We start from the raw sequence: 18,452 nt of genomic DNA, 5'->3' as shown, positions 1-18,452 counted from the left end.
GTAATAAAAAATATATATGTCAGTGTTTGTAATAGAAAAAAACTTTATAAAAATGAACACTTTGATGAATAATGGTTATTTTGATAAAACTACTGAATTGTTTATAAAGACTGTTTTTTGAAGTGAAATGTTATGAAACAATCAAAACGTTGGATTTCGTTAAAAATAAGTTGTTGTTTTCTTCTAGATATTAGTGTACCGTTGTAGTTTAACGATTATTAGTAAATATTGAAACATATTTTGCCCCCAAATGCCCTGGTACGGCCAAGAGTGGGGAGAGTCCGCTCTCCCTCTCGAAATGCTCTCATATGGCCACGTGTGTACAGCCTCTGCCAGGGAAGTCCTACTCACTGCATCCTCTTACTACGGGTGTTGTTTACTAAGTTGAGTGAACGAAAGGCGAATGTCCGGCGCTTTAACCGGGTCGGTGGACACGGAAATTTCACCTAGTGGAGTTGGAAAACCCTGATTCCAAACCAATGGTGCACATAGGCTCCGGGATCCTGAAGGAACAAATGACGTATGAATCAATCGTTGGTCATCGGCTACCTCACAATGCTCCACTGTCTTGTGAATCAGACCTTTAGGTCAAGGGCTGCGAGTGTGGCCCCTAAGGAAACCACCTGCCTTGGTTTCGGCACCTGAGAAGTGTCACAGCCCTCACACAAATCAAATGAGATTTGTGTGGTGCATAAATATTCGGTGCCCCTTTGTACCAATATTTATGCGTTTAAATAAAATAATAAAATACTCTATGTTGAATTACATATTTTGTGTTTAGAAGTAATAGGGATTATAGAAGTTGTTTTATAAATTATGTTCAACCAATTGATTGAGTTTAAAGCAGAGATAGATCGTGGTTAGCAGTGGAATCCAGAACTCTCGTTTCCTTCCATGATTTCAACCATGAAAAATATTTAGTAAAGGTTATAAAATGTCATTAAAAGAGTTTATACGATTAAATTATACGTAAATAATAAAATCAAAGTAGAGAAAATAGTATAAAAGTAACTTATAAAGTACGTGACAAGTTAATAAAACAGAAAGAATGAAATTATGGCTATCTAAGACCTGGTCGTTAACATTTGTATGTAGTTGAAAATTAAAATTTTCTAGTCTAAATAAAAAGTTAAAACTTGTGAAACTTGCACAATTACTTAAATTTCTATTGGAAAATCATACATTCTTAGAAAATTCGACAATAATCACCCAAAAACTAATACTTCTAGTCTAAATTGTGAAACTTACCAGATGATATGTGAGTAAAATTGAATCTCCGATCCTGAAAGTTACATCTTTAAAAGTAGGTTATCGAAAACACTATAAACTCCACTATCACATACGGATTTTCCTCTGTACATTTTTATTCCACGAACTCATTCTTTTTTTCCTCAAATCATATCGTATATCCTTAATATTTTTTTACTACTACTGGTACTGTCACTGTTTCTACTACACTGGAATTTGTCTTGATAATTTCTTCTCGCTGGGTTGATGTAGCATGATAACTTGCCTATACGTATACGCCCCAATTATTTAAGTTGCTTATGACTAACGTTTCACTGTTACATCATAGTAAAACTTTATTCATCTTAAAACAATATTGTTTTCTATAGGTGAATGATTGTTAAGTAAGAGAATTTTGAAGCAGTAATCGGATCATTTTAATAGGATAAAAGTAGAATCATTTTACTTAACCTTATTAATTTTTTATCTCATGACGAAAATTTTAAGGTTCATATGAAAGCGATTAAAAAAACAACAGGGTTAACAAAATAAACAGGAATTAGAGAACTTTCCCTTTTATAAAAATTAGACAGAATCTAGTTTGGTGAATAGAGATAATGCCGTGCAAAACGCTCATTCATTGCGAAATTTGGTAAAAAAAAATTATAAGATACAAAACTAAAAACTACATATACATTAGTATATGGGTCCATAAGTTACATACGTATGTACAGAGTAAAAGACGGTTCGGATAATATCTAAGCTAATAAAAAACCAATTATCAGAAGCGAAATCTAATCTATGGATAATTTCTTTTAAGAGTGACCTACGAATGATCCTATCACTTACTAAACCGCGATTGATTGATATACCCTCTTTGGCACGATCGCCAGTAGCACCAGTTCGTTTAAGACGTTCACTGCCAGCAAGGTCGACGAAATGAAATTTCGCAGTTAGTGTTTCATATTCAGGCACTTGGTCAGTAACTGTAGAATCAGGATCAGGATCTGCGTCTGACTGTACATCTTTCTTTTGCCCACTGGAATCCTATTCATTTGAAAAAATTTAATTACATAGCTAATCAATAGAAGAATCAAAATAACGAGCGAAATTTACGCAATCTATTCCAACACCACGGAATGCTAAAAAACAATAAGGTCTCAAATCAGAACACAAAGTAAGATAGTAAATAACAACTGTTTAGAAAAAAAGTGGCGATCACAAATTATTGTGCAGATCTTGTGACCAGAACACTCAAAAAAAGCGTCATCAAGATTCCGACGATAGATAGGGATCATATTTAATTAACATTACCATAAGACACTGGGTCAACCAATGGAGGTACTGACCTTTCGCGTTAAGGTACTTGAAATGAGAAAAATTAGTGGTTGGAGTCCTTAGGCGATATTGAGATAAAGGAATCGTAATCACGCACGTGGGACACACTTGCTAAATCTTGAATGTTAGTACCTTTCACTTATTTTTATTTTCGACCTATATCATTCGTGCTTACCTTAGTTTTCTTCTTGCATTTATGCCAATATTCCTTCAGTGGTGGGGTAGGTGTATACACTCTTTATCTTCCCTTAAACCTCGAGATTAAAATTGCTTCATATCTCTCTTCCTTCCTATACTATATCCTTATATACAACCTTTCTTTATATACTACCACCACTAAATTAATTCTATGAATCCGGTGTTCATCTTGTTGTGCTAACGAGGTATGGCAACTTGGACCGTTGCATATATGTGCCTGGTCCTACGTTGTAGCTGACTGACTGACTGAAAGACGTTTGATCCAATATTTTTTTACACACGTTATTAACTTACATATCACAGAAGGCTTATTAATATCTACACAAAATTGGATGATTTACAAGTAGTTAGTAAAAGAATATATTGTGTTTAGTGATTATTGTCAAGTCCAAAAACAGCTTTAGTTTTCCGAGATGTTCTTAAGTTGCTATAATATGACAGGGACATCTCAAAATCCGAATAGTACAACCCAACAACATATTGTTCACTTATTAATCCATCAACTACCCAAGACTTATTACACATATGGATTGACTCACGTTGCTCCACTTCACATAAGTTCAAAGATGGCATGAAAGATATGGAGTCCGGGTTACGGTGGATAAAAATACCTGATAAATGCAATGAGCTGTTTGAACACTGGTTAGTCTGTCATCACAGACATACCTTGGAAGTAAACAGTACATAGTATGCTTTTTTTTAAGCATGACCAAACGTGTTATGAATTTAAAAAAGGCCGTCTCCAATTTGTTGTGATTTTATGCCGGCTTTTTATTACGTGATTTATCCACCAATCGGAATACGACTTTTCCAATCTTAGCACTGTGCCAAACCAATGACGTTCGATCGGTATGAGCAGTTTAGCGTCCTTATAATTTAGGAACAGTAATTCGTATAATAATAATTCATAGGTCAAAATGAAGCCAATAATAAGATGAATATATATAAACACAATCTAATTACTCAATAGTTATACAGTAAGAATATATATAGGATAATAATCCATCAATAGGTCCCGGAAATTACCCGTGCTTATGTCTTCACCAGGATATAACAAAACGTATTCAGTATGATATTCAATAACACTCTGATAATCGCGTTAACATAGTTGTAACTAGGTTTTTTCTACAAAATAGTATACTAGTATGAAGCTTATAGAGTCTCTATATCAAATATGAAAACGACCCGTCATAAAATGATAAAAATGTTTTTTAGTACGAGTTATTCATTTACAGCTGTTTATCTAAATTTTCCAATCAATCGACTTGAAGGTAGAAATACTTAACTCTTAGCTAATAAGTCGCAGGTTTGAACCTCACTACACCTACTTCAATTTTAGCTTTCAGGTAGTATCCCTAACACTAGTTTAAAAATAAGTACATGGGTCTACACTTGATAAATGATTTACATTAGATATCAATGTCAATTAAATGAACATTTGAACTCACCTCTTCATATTTTAATAATCTCTGTTGTCTGATATGCAATGTAAATATGGCGTGGGAACGAGATGATTGAGTATTCATATTGGTACTGGCTGTACTTCTGATTAGTGAGCCATCACGAAGACATTTTAGGGTCTGAAAATAAAATGGTAGAATATGCTTATATGGTGAATTTTATTGCGTCGTGTTCGCCACTTTAAAAGTAAGGAAAAGTAGTTCTGGCAAAAAAAATATTTAAAGTCATGCTAAAACTACACTATATTCACAAGCTTCCGTTCTGAACAAATAAGACTACACCTATAATTTTGCAGGGTTTTTCAATACCTTTTCACAAATGTTCTACTTAGGCACCCGAAATCTACGATTTTGACTATGTTATATTACAAATATGGTTAGAAAATATTCATCCCAGTTTGAATATATAATGTGGCACAAAAATCCGTTCATTCAGGCGACCATGCATTAAAATAGTCAAGAAAGATTGGACTACCTAGATGAATGATATATTAAAGTAAGCCAGAAATATAGAAAAGATATGTTTAAAATAAAAACCATTTACTATTTATTTCCTTATTTTCACTAACATTTTTTTACAAAAAGAACTCAAACGTTTACAGTTTCTTAACAAAACAAAAAGTAGTGACCGGTTTAACTATTTAATCATCCATACGTTACATATAGTGAACGTAAATTGAATCATTAAATGTATCACACAAATCAGATATTATTAGCTAGCTAACAGACAAGTCAAAAACCTTTCACAAAGCAAACACTCAGTGCCACATTTGTTCTAAACAAAGAAATAAATGTCATGTTTAAGATTAATTTCAAATTATGCAAAATAATTACGACTAAAAAGCCTTAAAATTCCAATGAACTTTATTCACTACACTGTTGTGGTACAGTATAGAATACGTCACAAGCTCATTACTACTTTCCTGGACAGTGTACATTGAGGAAAAAATTAAGGGAAGTATTATTCTGTCCTGTTTAGCTTCCTAGTATCCCTATCAAGAGAATACATAGAAATAGCTAAAATCCGAAGTTTTACGAGTCTATAATTAACCAGAGAAAATTGTAAAACATGGAACAAATTTTTATGAAGCAAAATAAATTAAGTCAAGTTGGTTACAAAGAACATGTAGTCAGATTACTTTTGAAAGGGTGTATTTTATAAAAATGTAACAGAATCATGTATCACCAAGCACACTAATGCAACCTAACATTGGTTGTAAGTAAATGGTTATTATACATAAAATGACAGAATATATTTAGGGTCAATGATTTTGAAGATTGTACATACACAGGGGCTAATAAATGGTGCTGTCTTCCAAAACCGCCAAACAGTAATGAGTTTAGAGTTAGCCGAACTAGACGTAGAAAATCATAAACAAACATCTAACAGTCATAATATACGACCCTTTTTCAATAACTTTTGTGAATTGATTCAATATAAAAATGTTTTATCGGGCAAAAATTGATCGACAGATTACAAGGCTAATTTAGGTGTCACATATTCACAGTAGTTTTAGTACAATTAGAAAGAGGTTTGAAATGTATGATTATGGAAAGTCCTATACTACATACGATTGCAAAGCAACTTAGCATTTTAGTAACTATTTAACTGTAAATGATTCGTAACAAAAAAAAGTGCAAAAACGACCATGCAAAACAACAACCACGTACATACCACTAATGAACTCCAACACACGTATTCAGTGAGAAATATGGATTTTGAATGCCAAAAACTAATAAGACTCTAAACCTCTTATGAACGATTATTTGAAAGTTATCAACTATCCCCCCCCAAAAAAATGCCCTGGTACGGCCGAGAGTGGGGAGAGTCCGCTCCCCCTCTCCAAATGCTCTCACATGGCCACGCGAATATATAGCCTCTGCCAGGGAAGTCCTACTCACTGCCTTCTCGTGGCAGTAGACACGGAGGGTCCACCTAGGGGAGTTGCGAAACCCTGATTCCAAACCAATGGTGCACATGGACTCCAGTATCCTGAAGGAACAAATGGCGTATGAACCAATCGTTGGTCACCGGCTACCATGGGACTGCATCTCCTAACGTTGCTCCACTGCTTTATGGCTTAGACCTTTAGGTCAAAAGCTTCAGGTGTGGCCCCCTAAGTAAACCACCTGCTTCGGTCTGGGCACCCGGGCAGTATCACAGCCCACACACAAATCACTATTCTAGCTTCAATTAAAATTCGGACAATTCACATTCATTTTTATTTGTTTTTATATACCACATCGCTTATCTACTTCATTCTACTCTCACTTTTCTGTGTATTCTTATTTTCCAACTTAAACAGTAGCTCGTCTATGGTGAAAACCCTGTCCTATCTAAACGATCTCGAGTCACTGACTAGTCGGAAGTTGAATGCTACCAACGAATACGAATACTTTAAGTCTTTCTGAAACCACATATTCCATTCAAACTGGTTCCCTTCAACATCCGCACATTGATGCAGATCGGACAACAGATAGGGTTAGCTATGTCTTTAAAAAGTCTTAATGTCGATGTCTGTTGTCTATCTGAGACCCGTATTCAAGACTCTAATAAAGTACTACAAATTCGCTCTCCATCTATCGTTTCAAAGGGCTTGTTTTACGTACGTTTATCCGGGGGACCCTGTGGCATCTTCGTCTGGTCTTGCTGGCGTTGGTGTCGCACTAAGCGCTAGAGCCAAGGCAGCACTAGTCGATTGGATCCCCATTAACAGTCGGTTATGTACTGTTAGATTAGAAACTTCTATCAAAGTAAGAAGAAATCGGCGTGAGAAACGATGTCTTTCTGTCATCTCTGCCTATGCTCCGACAGATTGCAGCCCGGATGCAATCAAGGATGAATTCTACCACTAATTAACCATTCTTCTCCAGAAAGTGCGTTCGACAGATATTGTAGCACTAGACGGAGACTTGAATGCACAGGTCGGGCGTCTAGGCACAGAAGAGAGTCGCTTAGGTGGCCGATGGGACTTGTTGGTAGAATGTCAGATAAAGGTGACCATCTACTGCAACTGTGCATAGACTACAACCTGTTTTGGCTAGCACTAACTACCGGAATAGTCATCGCCGATGTGCTATCTGGCCTCCTTCCTCTGCATCTCAAGCTTGGACTTAGATTGATCACATCGCGTTGTTGTGTACAAGACTGCCGCTCCTTTTGGAGTACCTATCTGGACTCTGATCACGCCCTGGTCTGCGCAGACTTTACCTTATTTCCAATGGATAACGAATTGATCGTCATCAGCGGATCGATGTCAGTAAATTGGTTGCAACTCCTGTTGTAAGTATCGAACCAAGCTAGGTTCAAGGTTAGCTAACATCCCACCGAAACGTATAGATGAGCATTGATTGCAACTGCATGATGCCATGAAAATGACGAGTAAAGCAGCTTGCGGCTTCGCGAAACGTCCTGCTCAAAAGCATTGGGTTTCTTCAGGCTCCTTACAGCTCATCGAAGCCCGTCGGTCTACTCCGGGTGATCGTGAGTTTGACCACAAACGAAGGCTGTTACGTAGTGAAATTGGGCAAAGCTTGAGTAAGGACCGAGAAACCTGGTGGTCAGAGCGTGTTAACGAACTGGAAGCAGCAGCTCCATCTGGTAACTGCCGGAAGGTCTTTCAACTCATCCAAGCCACTGGCAGCAAGAAGTCTGGTGTGAGCGAAGCAATCTGTGTGGATGACGGGATGCCAATCACTAGCATCTATCGACATCTTGGACGATGGGCAGAGTTTTCCGAAGGGCAGTTCAACTGGTCTGCTGCCCCTGTAACATTGATCAGACCGTCTTGACCTCCATGGCCTGTGACGACCGATCCATCAAATGAGGCGGAAGTCCGCAGGGAACTTCAACTTTTGAAGCGCTACAAATCACCTGGCCCAGATGACTTAACTCCGGCTCTTTTTAAAGACGGTGGTGACTTTCTGATTAAGGAACTGACACGTTGTTTACAAAGGTCTGGGAGCTAGAGTGTCCCAAAATCATGGAATGAGTCGATAGTTGTCCCTATCTTTAAAAAAGGTACACGTCGTCTCTGTAACAACTATCGGGGGATAAGTCTACTTCCGATTGCGCCCAAACTATTGGCTTCTGTCATTCTTCGTAGGTTGCTAAAAACCTGAGAAAGGTTGACTCGCGAGAAGCAGACTGGTTTTCGTTCTGGTCAAGGATGCATTGATCATATCTTCACCCTCCGCCAAATGTTAGAACACCGTCATACTTATCACAGGCCAACAATCGTAGTGTTTTTCGACATCAGGGATACCTTCAATTAGTTGAACGGGACTGTTCTCTGGGATTGTCTATTAGAGAAGGGTATGCCTGAGTAGTTTATTGACATTTTGAAAGCCCTATATACTACAAATACCTCAGGCAGAGTGAGGGCATACAACCATCTCTCTCTATTGTTCCATTCAAGCAGTGGAGTTAGGTAGGGTTGTCGTGTCTCACCACTTCTCTTCAACTTTGCTATCGATAACAGCTCCGATGGATGTAGGTAATGGTGGTGTGGATCTGTTGCATGGGGAAACACTTTCGACCTTGAGTGCGCAGATGGTAGTCTTACTCTGAGATAATACCCAAGCCATGAAATCTGCACTTAATCAGTTGGTAATTAGTGTCCGTAGGTATGGCATGTGTTTTGCACCTTCGAAGTGCAAAGTGCTTTTACAAGTCTGTCAGGATCCTGAATCTGCACTCACCCCGAGTAGTGAGCAGATTGAAGTAGTCGAGAAGTTCGTGTACCTGGTTAGCTGCATACGTGCTGGTGCTGGCGTCAGTGACGAGATCAATTCAAGCATAGTGAAGGCCAGAGCTACTTATACCAATCTGGGCCATCTTCAGAGCCTTCGTAATGTTAGTCTGGCTGTAAAAGGTCGGATCTACAACGCGTCGGTGAGAGCAGTTTTGCTCTACGCTTGTGAAAACTGGCCCCTCCGAGTTGAGGATGTTCGACGACTCTGTGTTTAATCATTGTTGTCTCCGAAAGATTGCTGACATCCAGTAGCAACACCATGTTAGTAATGCAGAGGTTCGGCATCGTGTGTTCGGGCACAGTGATGAACCAACGGCTTGGACATGTTCTACGAATGTCGTCCCAGAGGATTCCACGTCGTGTATTATTTGCCGACGCTGGGACAGGTTGGAAAAAAAGGAGAGGTGGTCGGTGTATGACATGGTGTCGTGATATGAAAAAAGCTGCAAAGGGCTGGCTTCTGTTGGACCTTGACGACTCCCTGGCTGGGGTCCGAGAGACGGTGCAACACTGTCTAGATAAGTCAGATATGGCTCAGAATAGAAGCCAGTCGCGATCCTGCTGTAAACTTTTTTATTTTCTTCATAAAAAATGAACGTAACTTTCTTAACTGAAAGAATTCTTTCTGGTTGTACCTTTCCGTTTCCCCCATTATTATCCTTATTATTACACAAGCATACACTAATTTGTGGTTGTTAATGTTCTTTTTTTTCCTATACGCACCTTACCTTCTTTTTCTCTTCCCATTTTCATTGTTATTTTGTGGCGCATATATATCTGGTGCCCCTTTGTGCCAATATTTATGTGTTCAAATAAACAAATAAATAAAATAACCACAACTCCCAACAAGAACTGGATAGTCTTCACCGGTAATTTTAGAAGCTACCCATGTCCCGAAAGTAAAATTCAGCAAGTGAAGAATGAAAACGCTTTAATAAAACTTACGTCATCCAAACTTGATACAAGTCTAGTAGATACACCGGTCAGATATATATCCCCTTGTGCGTTTTCATGCAATCTTAGATGAGGCTTTTGAATCTAAAAAATAGTCGAACCCATGTAATCGAGTATAGATAAAGCATTATTATAACAAGAGAAATTGACATGAGATATTTACGAACTAAACAAGTTTATATAAGATTAACTACTTCGGTCAATCAGCTACAACGTAGGACTAGGCACATATATGCATCAGTCCGAGTTGCTATACCTCATCAGCACAACAAGATGAACATCAAATTCATAGAAGCAGTTACTTCAATGGTAGTAAAAAAAATTTCATGTTAGGATATGATACAGGGAGAGAATTGGTTCGTATAAATAAAGGTGTAAGGTAATTTTAGACAAAGAGTGTATACAGCTACTCCATTGTGATCGATTTTGAACCATGTCACACAGAATCTCCAACCATTGGTTACGATAGTCACGCGGACCCCAACCAAGTAGTCTGCATCTACTAGCGTGGCTCAGACCAGAAGTTAGTGACTTTATGGACTGATGTTACGTTTTGGTTTGGCCGCCCCCAACTTTCTTCCATCTATTTCCAACACTAGTCAGCCTCATCAACTGATTTATCATCATCCCTTAATACCCTGAGTCTAACCTCACTATTACCTACCCGGCAATCTCAGCAGATGAGAGCAATATTTCTAAAGCATCTATGATCAAATACTAGGAACATACGAGTATCCTCTACCCTTAATGGCCACGTTTCGCAGCCATAAAGTAGAACAGAACGAACTGCTGAGCAGTATACTCGTCCCTTAGTTGATAGACGGATATCTCACCTTCGCCATAGGTGACGTAAGTTGGCAAAGGCTAAACGAGCTTTTTAAACCCGTGCAGAGATTTCGTTAGATACCGACCCATTAGGGCTGATCAGACTCCCAAGATAAGTGTTGTCGACGCCTAAGACTACTTCACTCCTCCATTAACTCCCTCAAGAACGAACACATTTAATACGAATGAACTGAATATCCCATACAAATAGTATTAAACACTTCTAGTCACATGTTTCGCTATAACTACAAAGAGACATTCAAGGTTAATACGTCTCTAATGAATAAAAAATAATTGACAGATAATTGTTTGAAGATAAATGTCTGAAAACCATGATCCCTAGACACCACACAACTGAAATACCAGTTAGGTTGATTATTGAACATCGGTAACAATCAACTTGTGACTAAAGTTTAGTCGTTAGAAGTGCATTTACAATGCTTGTCATATGAGTCAGGTTCACGTACATTTAAATGTAGCTGTTTAAATTGAATACTTCCATTAGCAATCCTAGACTCATGTAGTATTTACTAAACCGTGACTAAATATCATGTTGGAATGAACACATAACACCAATAATTTTAATTAGAACCCAAGTCCTGAAGCATGCCGAACAAAACTTCAACTTTCCAGAGAACCAATAAGTTCTAAGTGGATAAGAAACTTTAATACCCAGTCACTTTGACCTTAATCATAAAATACGAGGACGATCGATCAGAACCTGATTATCTGCAGTCCCTTTCTCAGGAATTAAAACGACCTCCTAGTACACATTACTTGAGTATTTACTGAGACGTTAAGTGAACGAAAAGAAGGAAGAAAGAAAGACAGGTTCTAATACTCTAAAACAGGAAAACGCTTGAGAACAGACTATAACAATAAACCATACAAGACATTATTCTTCTGACAAAAAAAATCATTCACCAGGTAATTGGATATGAACCACACAATCTGAGCGCTAATGATACTACAGGGTTGCCCGAAAAGGAAAATAGAGAGCGAGCTAGATTTGGTGGGAACAGAATTCTGTCAGTGTAGTATAATTTGCAATGAAGGCAAGTGTTTATAAGTAAGGCATACATTTCTCACCACCAAAATACAAAATACCGCCCCACGGCTGGAAGGAGCCTGTGTTAATATGGCATTGTAACGAGGCGACGCGCGTGTCAGGCTCCATGTTACATATGAGTGAATGAGCTGATGTCCGTCATCATCCTCTGTGGTGGACAGTCAGAAAATTTAGAAACGTTTGCACCTGAATAACTATTATTATTTTATTATTTTTATTTAAACACATAAATGTTGGTAAAAAAAGGCACCGAATACATATGCGCCGCACAAGTCTCATTTCATTTGTGTGAAGGCTGTGATACTGCCCAGATGCCCAGACCGAAGCAGGTGGTTTTCTTAGGGGGCCACACCCCGAGCCTTTGACCTAGAGGCCTGATCCACAAGACAGTGGAGCATCGTGAGGAGATGCAGTCTCGTGATAGCCGGTGACCGACGATTGGTTCATACGCCATTTGTTCCATCAGGATACTGGAGTCCATGTGCACCATTGGTTTGGAATCAGGGTTTTCCAACTCCCCTAGGTGGAACCTCCATATCCACCAACCCGGTTAAGGCGTCGGATATTCGCTTTTCGTCCTTTCAATTTCGTAAACAACAGTAATGCCACGAGAAGGCAGTGAGTAGGACTTCCTTGCCAGAGGCTATATATTCGAGTGGCCATGTGAGAGCATTTGGAGAGGGAGAGCGGACTCCCCCACTCTCGGCCGTACCAGGGCATTTGGGGGCCTGAATAACTATATGGACGGTTTGTTTCGTGATGAATGAGATTGACTTATGAATAGCAAAAGCCAAAAGGTTTTACGTCAACTTGACATTTTTAATGCCGTTATGATGTAATTCCAAATGTCTATGGTTGTGAAACTTTCTCTAAGCTAGTGGTGTTTAATGGTTGTGTTCAGTCATCGCTGTGACAAAAAGACTACTGACACTCAACGAAAACACCATATTAGTAATGATGAGGTCTGTTGATGTGTATCTCAGAAGATAATTCAATCGGTTACGTTGCAACACAAACTTCGGTGGACTGGATATTATTTAAAATTGTCATTCCAGTGGCTCTTTTTTTATTTATTTCCGGTGACTAGTTTATGAAATGGAATTGCAGTATGAATGACAACTGTCCTAGACCATCATCTATCAGCCCGTCACGACTCCCTAATTGAGGTTCTAGGTATGGTTTAACTCAGTGGCTTGAGACGTTATTAAATATGGTTTGGAAAAGAAGCTAGTGATGATCCCACCATGGTTTTCTACTACACTGAATAAAATTGAAATGAGTTTCCCTAGCTGGAAAAAATATTTATTGACTACGCTTTTAACTGCATCTCTTTTTGAATACTATCTCTGGTTATTTATGTACTGAATACACTGCCCTTCTCTATTTCTTCATAATATCGCTTCGCTTACATAGAGCATTTTACCCGTGCTTTTTTGCCAGGATTAATACGCACAAATAAAAATCAGACTATAAACTTACACTCGAGTGCTTAAGTACTGAGAAACTTACTTTTTCAGAATCGAGTAGATCAACCAACTCCTCATTGTAAAGCTAAAGTTAAAGAAATACATTTTAAAACAGTAACTGATATCAGACAGATAAACATCATCAACATAGAGCCCGGCAAAGACGTGCGTTGGCACAATTTGCCATACCGGGTCACCACGAGACGAAAATAATAAGATATTGAAGTAATGTAGTACTAAAGATTAAAAGGATTAGAGCTTAGAAATATGCTTTGAGAAGATTGGGTGGACAGGTATCCATGAAGGGATACTGAAATCCAAGATCGAGAGGAAGACAAAGAGTGAATGCATCTACGCTATTGATAGCGATTCTGAGTAATGTCATTCAAAGACTCCAAATACTAACTAGTTATTTTGACGACCCCAAAAAGACAGTCTATCTACTAACACAGCCCAAACCAACAGTCAGTAAGTTTATGTACTGATGACTCATTTTGGTTTGGTCACTTCTAGCTTCCTCTCAACCTAACACCGCGCTAGCAAGCATCGCTAATCAAGGTAGATGGTGGTTAGTCATACGTACCATGTCCTGAAGTGAAAATTCTGAAGGCTGTTTGGAAACATGTAGGTGTCAACGGCATGAAATTTCCTCTGCATGAAAATCTAACAAGTATGCGTTACAGCAAAACTCAGGACAGTTCAGAAATGCTGAACTAGTGAATGACCGAATTCCCTTAAGATATCTAGGTGAAAACCTAACAGAAATATGCACGACGACTGCTTAGCAAGCACCAGTATGCCTCCGACCTACCTTCATTTCAGATTAATACGAAAACATCAGCAAGAATGATTAGGTGAAAATCGAAAAAACTTAAGGACTTTGTATGACCACTTTGAACCTTATTGATGCGTATTATTCCAAAAGTATTAGGCTTTAACATACAATAGATAAAGTATAATGTTCGTACACCATCACTGGGTATCTACGTAAACTCATTGATAACGGTAAACGGTAATTTAGGAATTACACTTAATATTCTTTTATCAACTGCAGATTTTTAAAGAGCTATAAAAAGCCTAGTTCATACTACCCATCTCAGTTCTTCTCTATGATCACTCTTGACACTGTACTCCACTGATGAAATAGGTAAGGGAATTAAGTCAGGACCTGAACCATCTAGGGTACTACGATATTTAAGCACGGCTTTTTTGTTGGACATTATTCTATATTATGTAATGGGTTAGCTCGAATGCCAGTACCAACTCTTGTGAACATTCCTTCAGACTACTTATCTAAAAGGACACTACTGAGTTTAACAAGTAGCTCTGTTAAATACTTTGGCAAGTACTGCCTAACAGGGTTTAAAGTAAAAATGGTATGAATACTATTTAGCTTTTCAAACTTCGGTAAATGAGTCAAGTCTTATTGTTTGGATGGTGTCCAGATTCATTATTCAAAGCTCAGAAATTCAAATACGACTGGAAGTTTAGATCTGTGGAAACATTTAGTTGTGCTTTGAGGTGTACTGACTAAGAAGCAAAAGTGAGTTAATTTCAAAGGATATTTCATGATTAAACAAAGGGCGTCTACTATTAAAACTGAAATCACGTGAACTAGTTTTGTAAAATGTGTAATTCTTAACAAACACTTGGAGACAGACCTACCTCCAAAAACTGCGCGACAACCTTAAATTCAGGAACTGGTTGATTTTTCGCTGCGGCTTCAGCTCTGCGCTTGGATACGCTAGCAAATAAATACTGGACGGCACGCGGAATGATCCCAGCATCCGTATGGCTGCAGCTGAAATCAAAACCTGTACCCATAGTATATGTTTTTCCAGAACCCGTCTACAGAATTAGAAGCAAACGACATACCTGACCATAGGCTATTATTGTTGCGTTATATCCATCCATACAGCTAAAGAAATAAGCGAGAACAAGAGTAACAAACCCATCAATCAGCGGCTTTGCCAAAGTCTGGAAAATATGATCCTGACAAGCGTTCATATTGAAAACGTGATCATAAGTAAACGTAGCATCTTTTCCAATAACTATTTGAGGTTCATTCGAGGCAACTGTAGTACATATATGATTCATCCCAGCTTTCTCCTTAGCACTCTGAGGTCGGATTCTAGGGAGTTATAGTTGATCAGAATGTTCCTACCTCACAGCGACCCTGACGGATGTAGAGTCAGTGTCCATAGGTGATTCTGCAGAAGATCTCTGAATTCCCATATACTAAAGTGGAACTGAAGATCCGGTGAAAACTCAGGTTAGCCGACGCGCGTTATGTGTTTCTACAAACTTCAAATTACGCTGATATTTCATGAGGTTAGTCAGGCGATGTCATTTAGCCTAACATAATGCGATTGTTTAGACTGCTTCTAAATGCATTCACTATTTCATATACTAATTCACTTTTTATAAATCTTCATAAGTACAAAGGTCAATCATTCGCACTACATTTTAAACATACATTACCTTGAATTCTGCCAAGCCTTAGGCCGCCTTATGTCAGTTAATTCCTGCATTACGTCTATGAATACTTAATTTCTTACTAGAAATGTTCACTGGCTTTACTGATGCTGATACACCTGATCAAGTAAAGCGTTTAAGCCTTAGATCATGAGATGAGGATAGCATCTCAATCATCGTTTACGAACCCTTTGGTGAGTGCCTACAATGATAATAATTCTGGATTGAGCAAGAGTTTTTGATATATAAACACCGAAACTATTCAAGATACAAGTACCGAGATAAGATCTCGCATCCCATGATAAGATTTAAAGAGAGGAGTTTTCATCGCCCCAACTGGAGAGACTGAAGAGGCTTACGGATAGCTTAGTATCCGCCTCTTTGTAAATGTTCCCTGGTGTCATAAGACATGGATCAGCTGCCTATGCCCAGTATTTTGTGTAAGATGTCTCGTAGGTGGGGTGTAAGATCCGAAATATATTGTCAATGAACTTGGGTCCTGTACGAAGTAACCGCGACATGTATGACAATTTAGCTACTGCAACTCCATAGCATGTGATTGTTTTCAGATTGTATTTTACAGTTAATTTTAGTTAATCGTATACTAGCACTTCTGGAAGTGGATCTGCATTAACTGCGTACCAGTGACGATAAGTGTGACTGATGTCAACTAACGCACTCTATCTGGGACTAGTTGCGAAGCCTTAAATTTGTGACCACCATGTTAATTTGTTCTAATCACTGTGGAGCTAAAGCATATTGTCATGCACGGCCATTTTTCATTCTCTGTGGAGCATTTGGTTGAACTACTAGATGTCGTGCATGTTATTTCTTTTGCCTGTATCCAGATTTCATGAAAACTATCTACCCATCTCCTCGACTTTATGGACTCTGTGTGGTGGTTTTCGGCTAGGTTTGGTAGTCCGAATGTTGGCTTCTCCTTCACATCACTCACAACTGCTCGAGCAACAGTGTGATCCTTAAATTTTGTAATGGAGTTACTGATCACTAAAAGGAGCGTCGTTTTTTGCCATCCTTTGAACTTTTAAATTGTTCGCAGACAACTCAAACTGTTATCTAATACAATTATTCCCATTCATAAGTTTGAGTGAATCTGCGTTCCTTTCTTTTTGATCTTTACAGATTTGAACAGTCCTTGTCATTTGAGTTATATCACACCCACTGAGTATGTTTTTGTACAATCACCATGTCTTTTGTAATCCAACCTCGTTAGTTCAATGAATACATAGTGGTATTGTTGTTGCTTTTTAACCTTACGATCCTTGACGCTGAGCATGTAGTAACCGAGAAGACTCACACCAAACATTGAGCACTTGGAGAAGGTCGGAGATAGTGAACACAGGAGAGCTTAGTGGAGACGAGATAGCTCGGCCATGCAGGTATGGTCACTCTATTTAACCTCATGTTTGTTTATACCAAATATGTTACTATATCTTTATTCCAAGTGGGTTCTTCAGAATCCTTTAGCAGAAACCGCTGACCATTACCGCAGGACGAGTTAGTATAGATACTGATGTGAATTCCAAGTAAGATTTGATAGATTAGGTAATCACAAAGTAGCATGTCCATAATTTTTTGTTAGGCTTTTTATTCTGACAGTAAAGGTAAAATAAACACTTTGAAGAATTATTTCTTATTTGCTTTTAATTTTACGCCCTAAGTTTACACGTATTAATGTAAGTCATGTCACTCCCATAACTGCACTTCACCGGAGATTACATGTGCACATTCAACTGTTTGGAGGCTTTAAATTGTATTAACACTGGTATTTAGCTAAGTCTGTAGAAATTTGAACTACTTCGGTATTGATGCTACTTTATTAATAGACCTAACCCCCAAGTTGTAGATTTGTCATGCAGTGACCACCTAATCTGTAAGATCTTACGGGGAAGTCACATCATTTCTATACTTACTCGTCGTATCATGACAAGCAGCAATATGATGTTTAGCACTTAAAAAGTATACATTTCTGCTCGGGATAGAATGATATATTTAATGTGGAAAGGTATGGGTTGCACAAGGATAACCACTCATGTAAGGCTAAACCACACCATGCCGATTGAATGGTTGTTCCCACGTTCAGCGTTGCTGACATCTCATCAAATATTGAATATGAATCCTCTCAGTCATCTCATGTTCATCTTCAAAGATCATGTGGTCATAACCAATACCACTCCAAGTCTTGTGCATCGTAAGGACATTTTTAAGTTTTAAAGGTAGATTTCGCTTATAGGCGGGGATGGATGATGGCTATCAGTGAAATTCGGGACGTATGTTTTGTCTCACTTGGGACTCGTCAGCTGAATTTACCAGCACCCCGGATTTGATGTTCTCTCCTGGACTGGGACCCAGTACTATTCGCTTCAAACGTCGTCGTGTTATCCACTTAGCTACTTAGTTCATAGAGGCACTGGTTTGTGTGACAGGTTGAAGCATGATTCATCTTCATTCACCTCTGGATTCGAGTTCTGGAACGAACATTAACCCTGGGATGCAGGCACAGCCAGCTAATGAGTCCCAAATAGGATGAAACACACAACCTTTAGCCACCATTCACTTCTGCCCATGACGATTGTGAATTAGGATAGTATCAAGACATACCATACAGTAGAAATTTTGTTCCCAAAAATGCGAAATGCTGATCTGGTCACCAAAAGCATGAGAC

At 38.5% G+C, this 18,452-nt stretch overlaps 1 protein-coding gene across 1 annotated transcript in view; it reads right to left on the bottom strand.

The window, feature by feature from the left end:
- Smp_137230 (kif21, putative) overlaps window positions 1-15,526 on the bottom strand; it is a gene marked incomplete at both ends in the record, with an annotated part of 48,704 nt that extends 33,178 nt beyond the window's left edge. The window contains 8 exons of the mRNA XM_018796131.1: window positions 2,077-2,274; window positions 4,212-4,343; window positions 9,923-10,015; window positions 13,335-13,376; window positions 14,957-15,139; window positions 15,167-15,209; window positions 15,243-15,422; window positions 15,456-15,526. Of these exons, the coding sequence (XP_018646908.1) occupies window positions 2,077-2,274; window positions 4,212-4,343; window positions 9,923-10,015; window positions 13,335-13,376; window positions 14,957-15,139; window positions 15,167-15,209; window positions 15,243-15,422; window positions 15,456-15,526 (942 nt within the window). The remainder of the gene's footprint in view (window positions 1-2,076; window positions 2,275-4,211; window positions 4,344-9,922; window positions 10,016-13,334; window positions 13,377-14,956; window positions 15,140-15,166; window positions 15,210-15,242; window positions 15,423-15,455) is intronic.
- Window positions 15,527-18,452: the final 2,926 nt, after the last annotated feature.

This window comes from Schistosoma mansoni, assembly GCF_000237925.1.
Source record: "Schistosoma mansoni, WGS project CABG00000000 data, supercontig 0176, strain Puerto Rico, whole genome shotgun sequence".
In the NCBI taxonomy this organism is placed as follows: Eukaryota; Metazoa; Platyhelminthes; class Trematoda; order Strigeidida; family Schistosomatidae; genus Schistosoma; species Schistosoma mansoni.
This window is presented reverse-complemented; position numbering and strand designations above follow the sequence as displayed.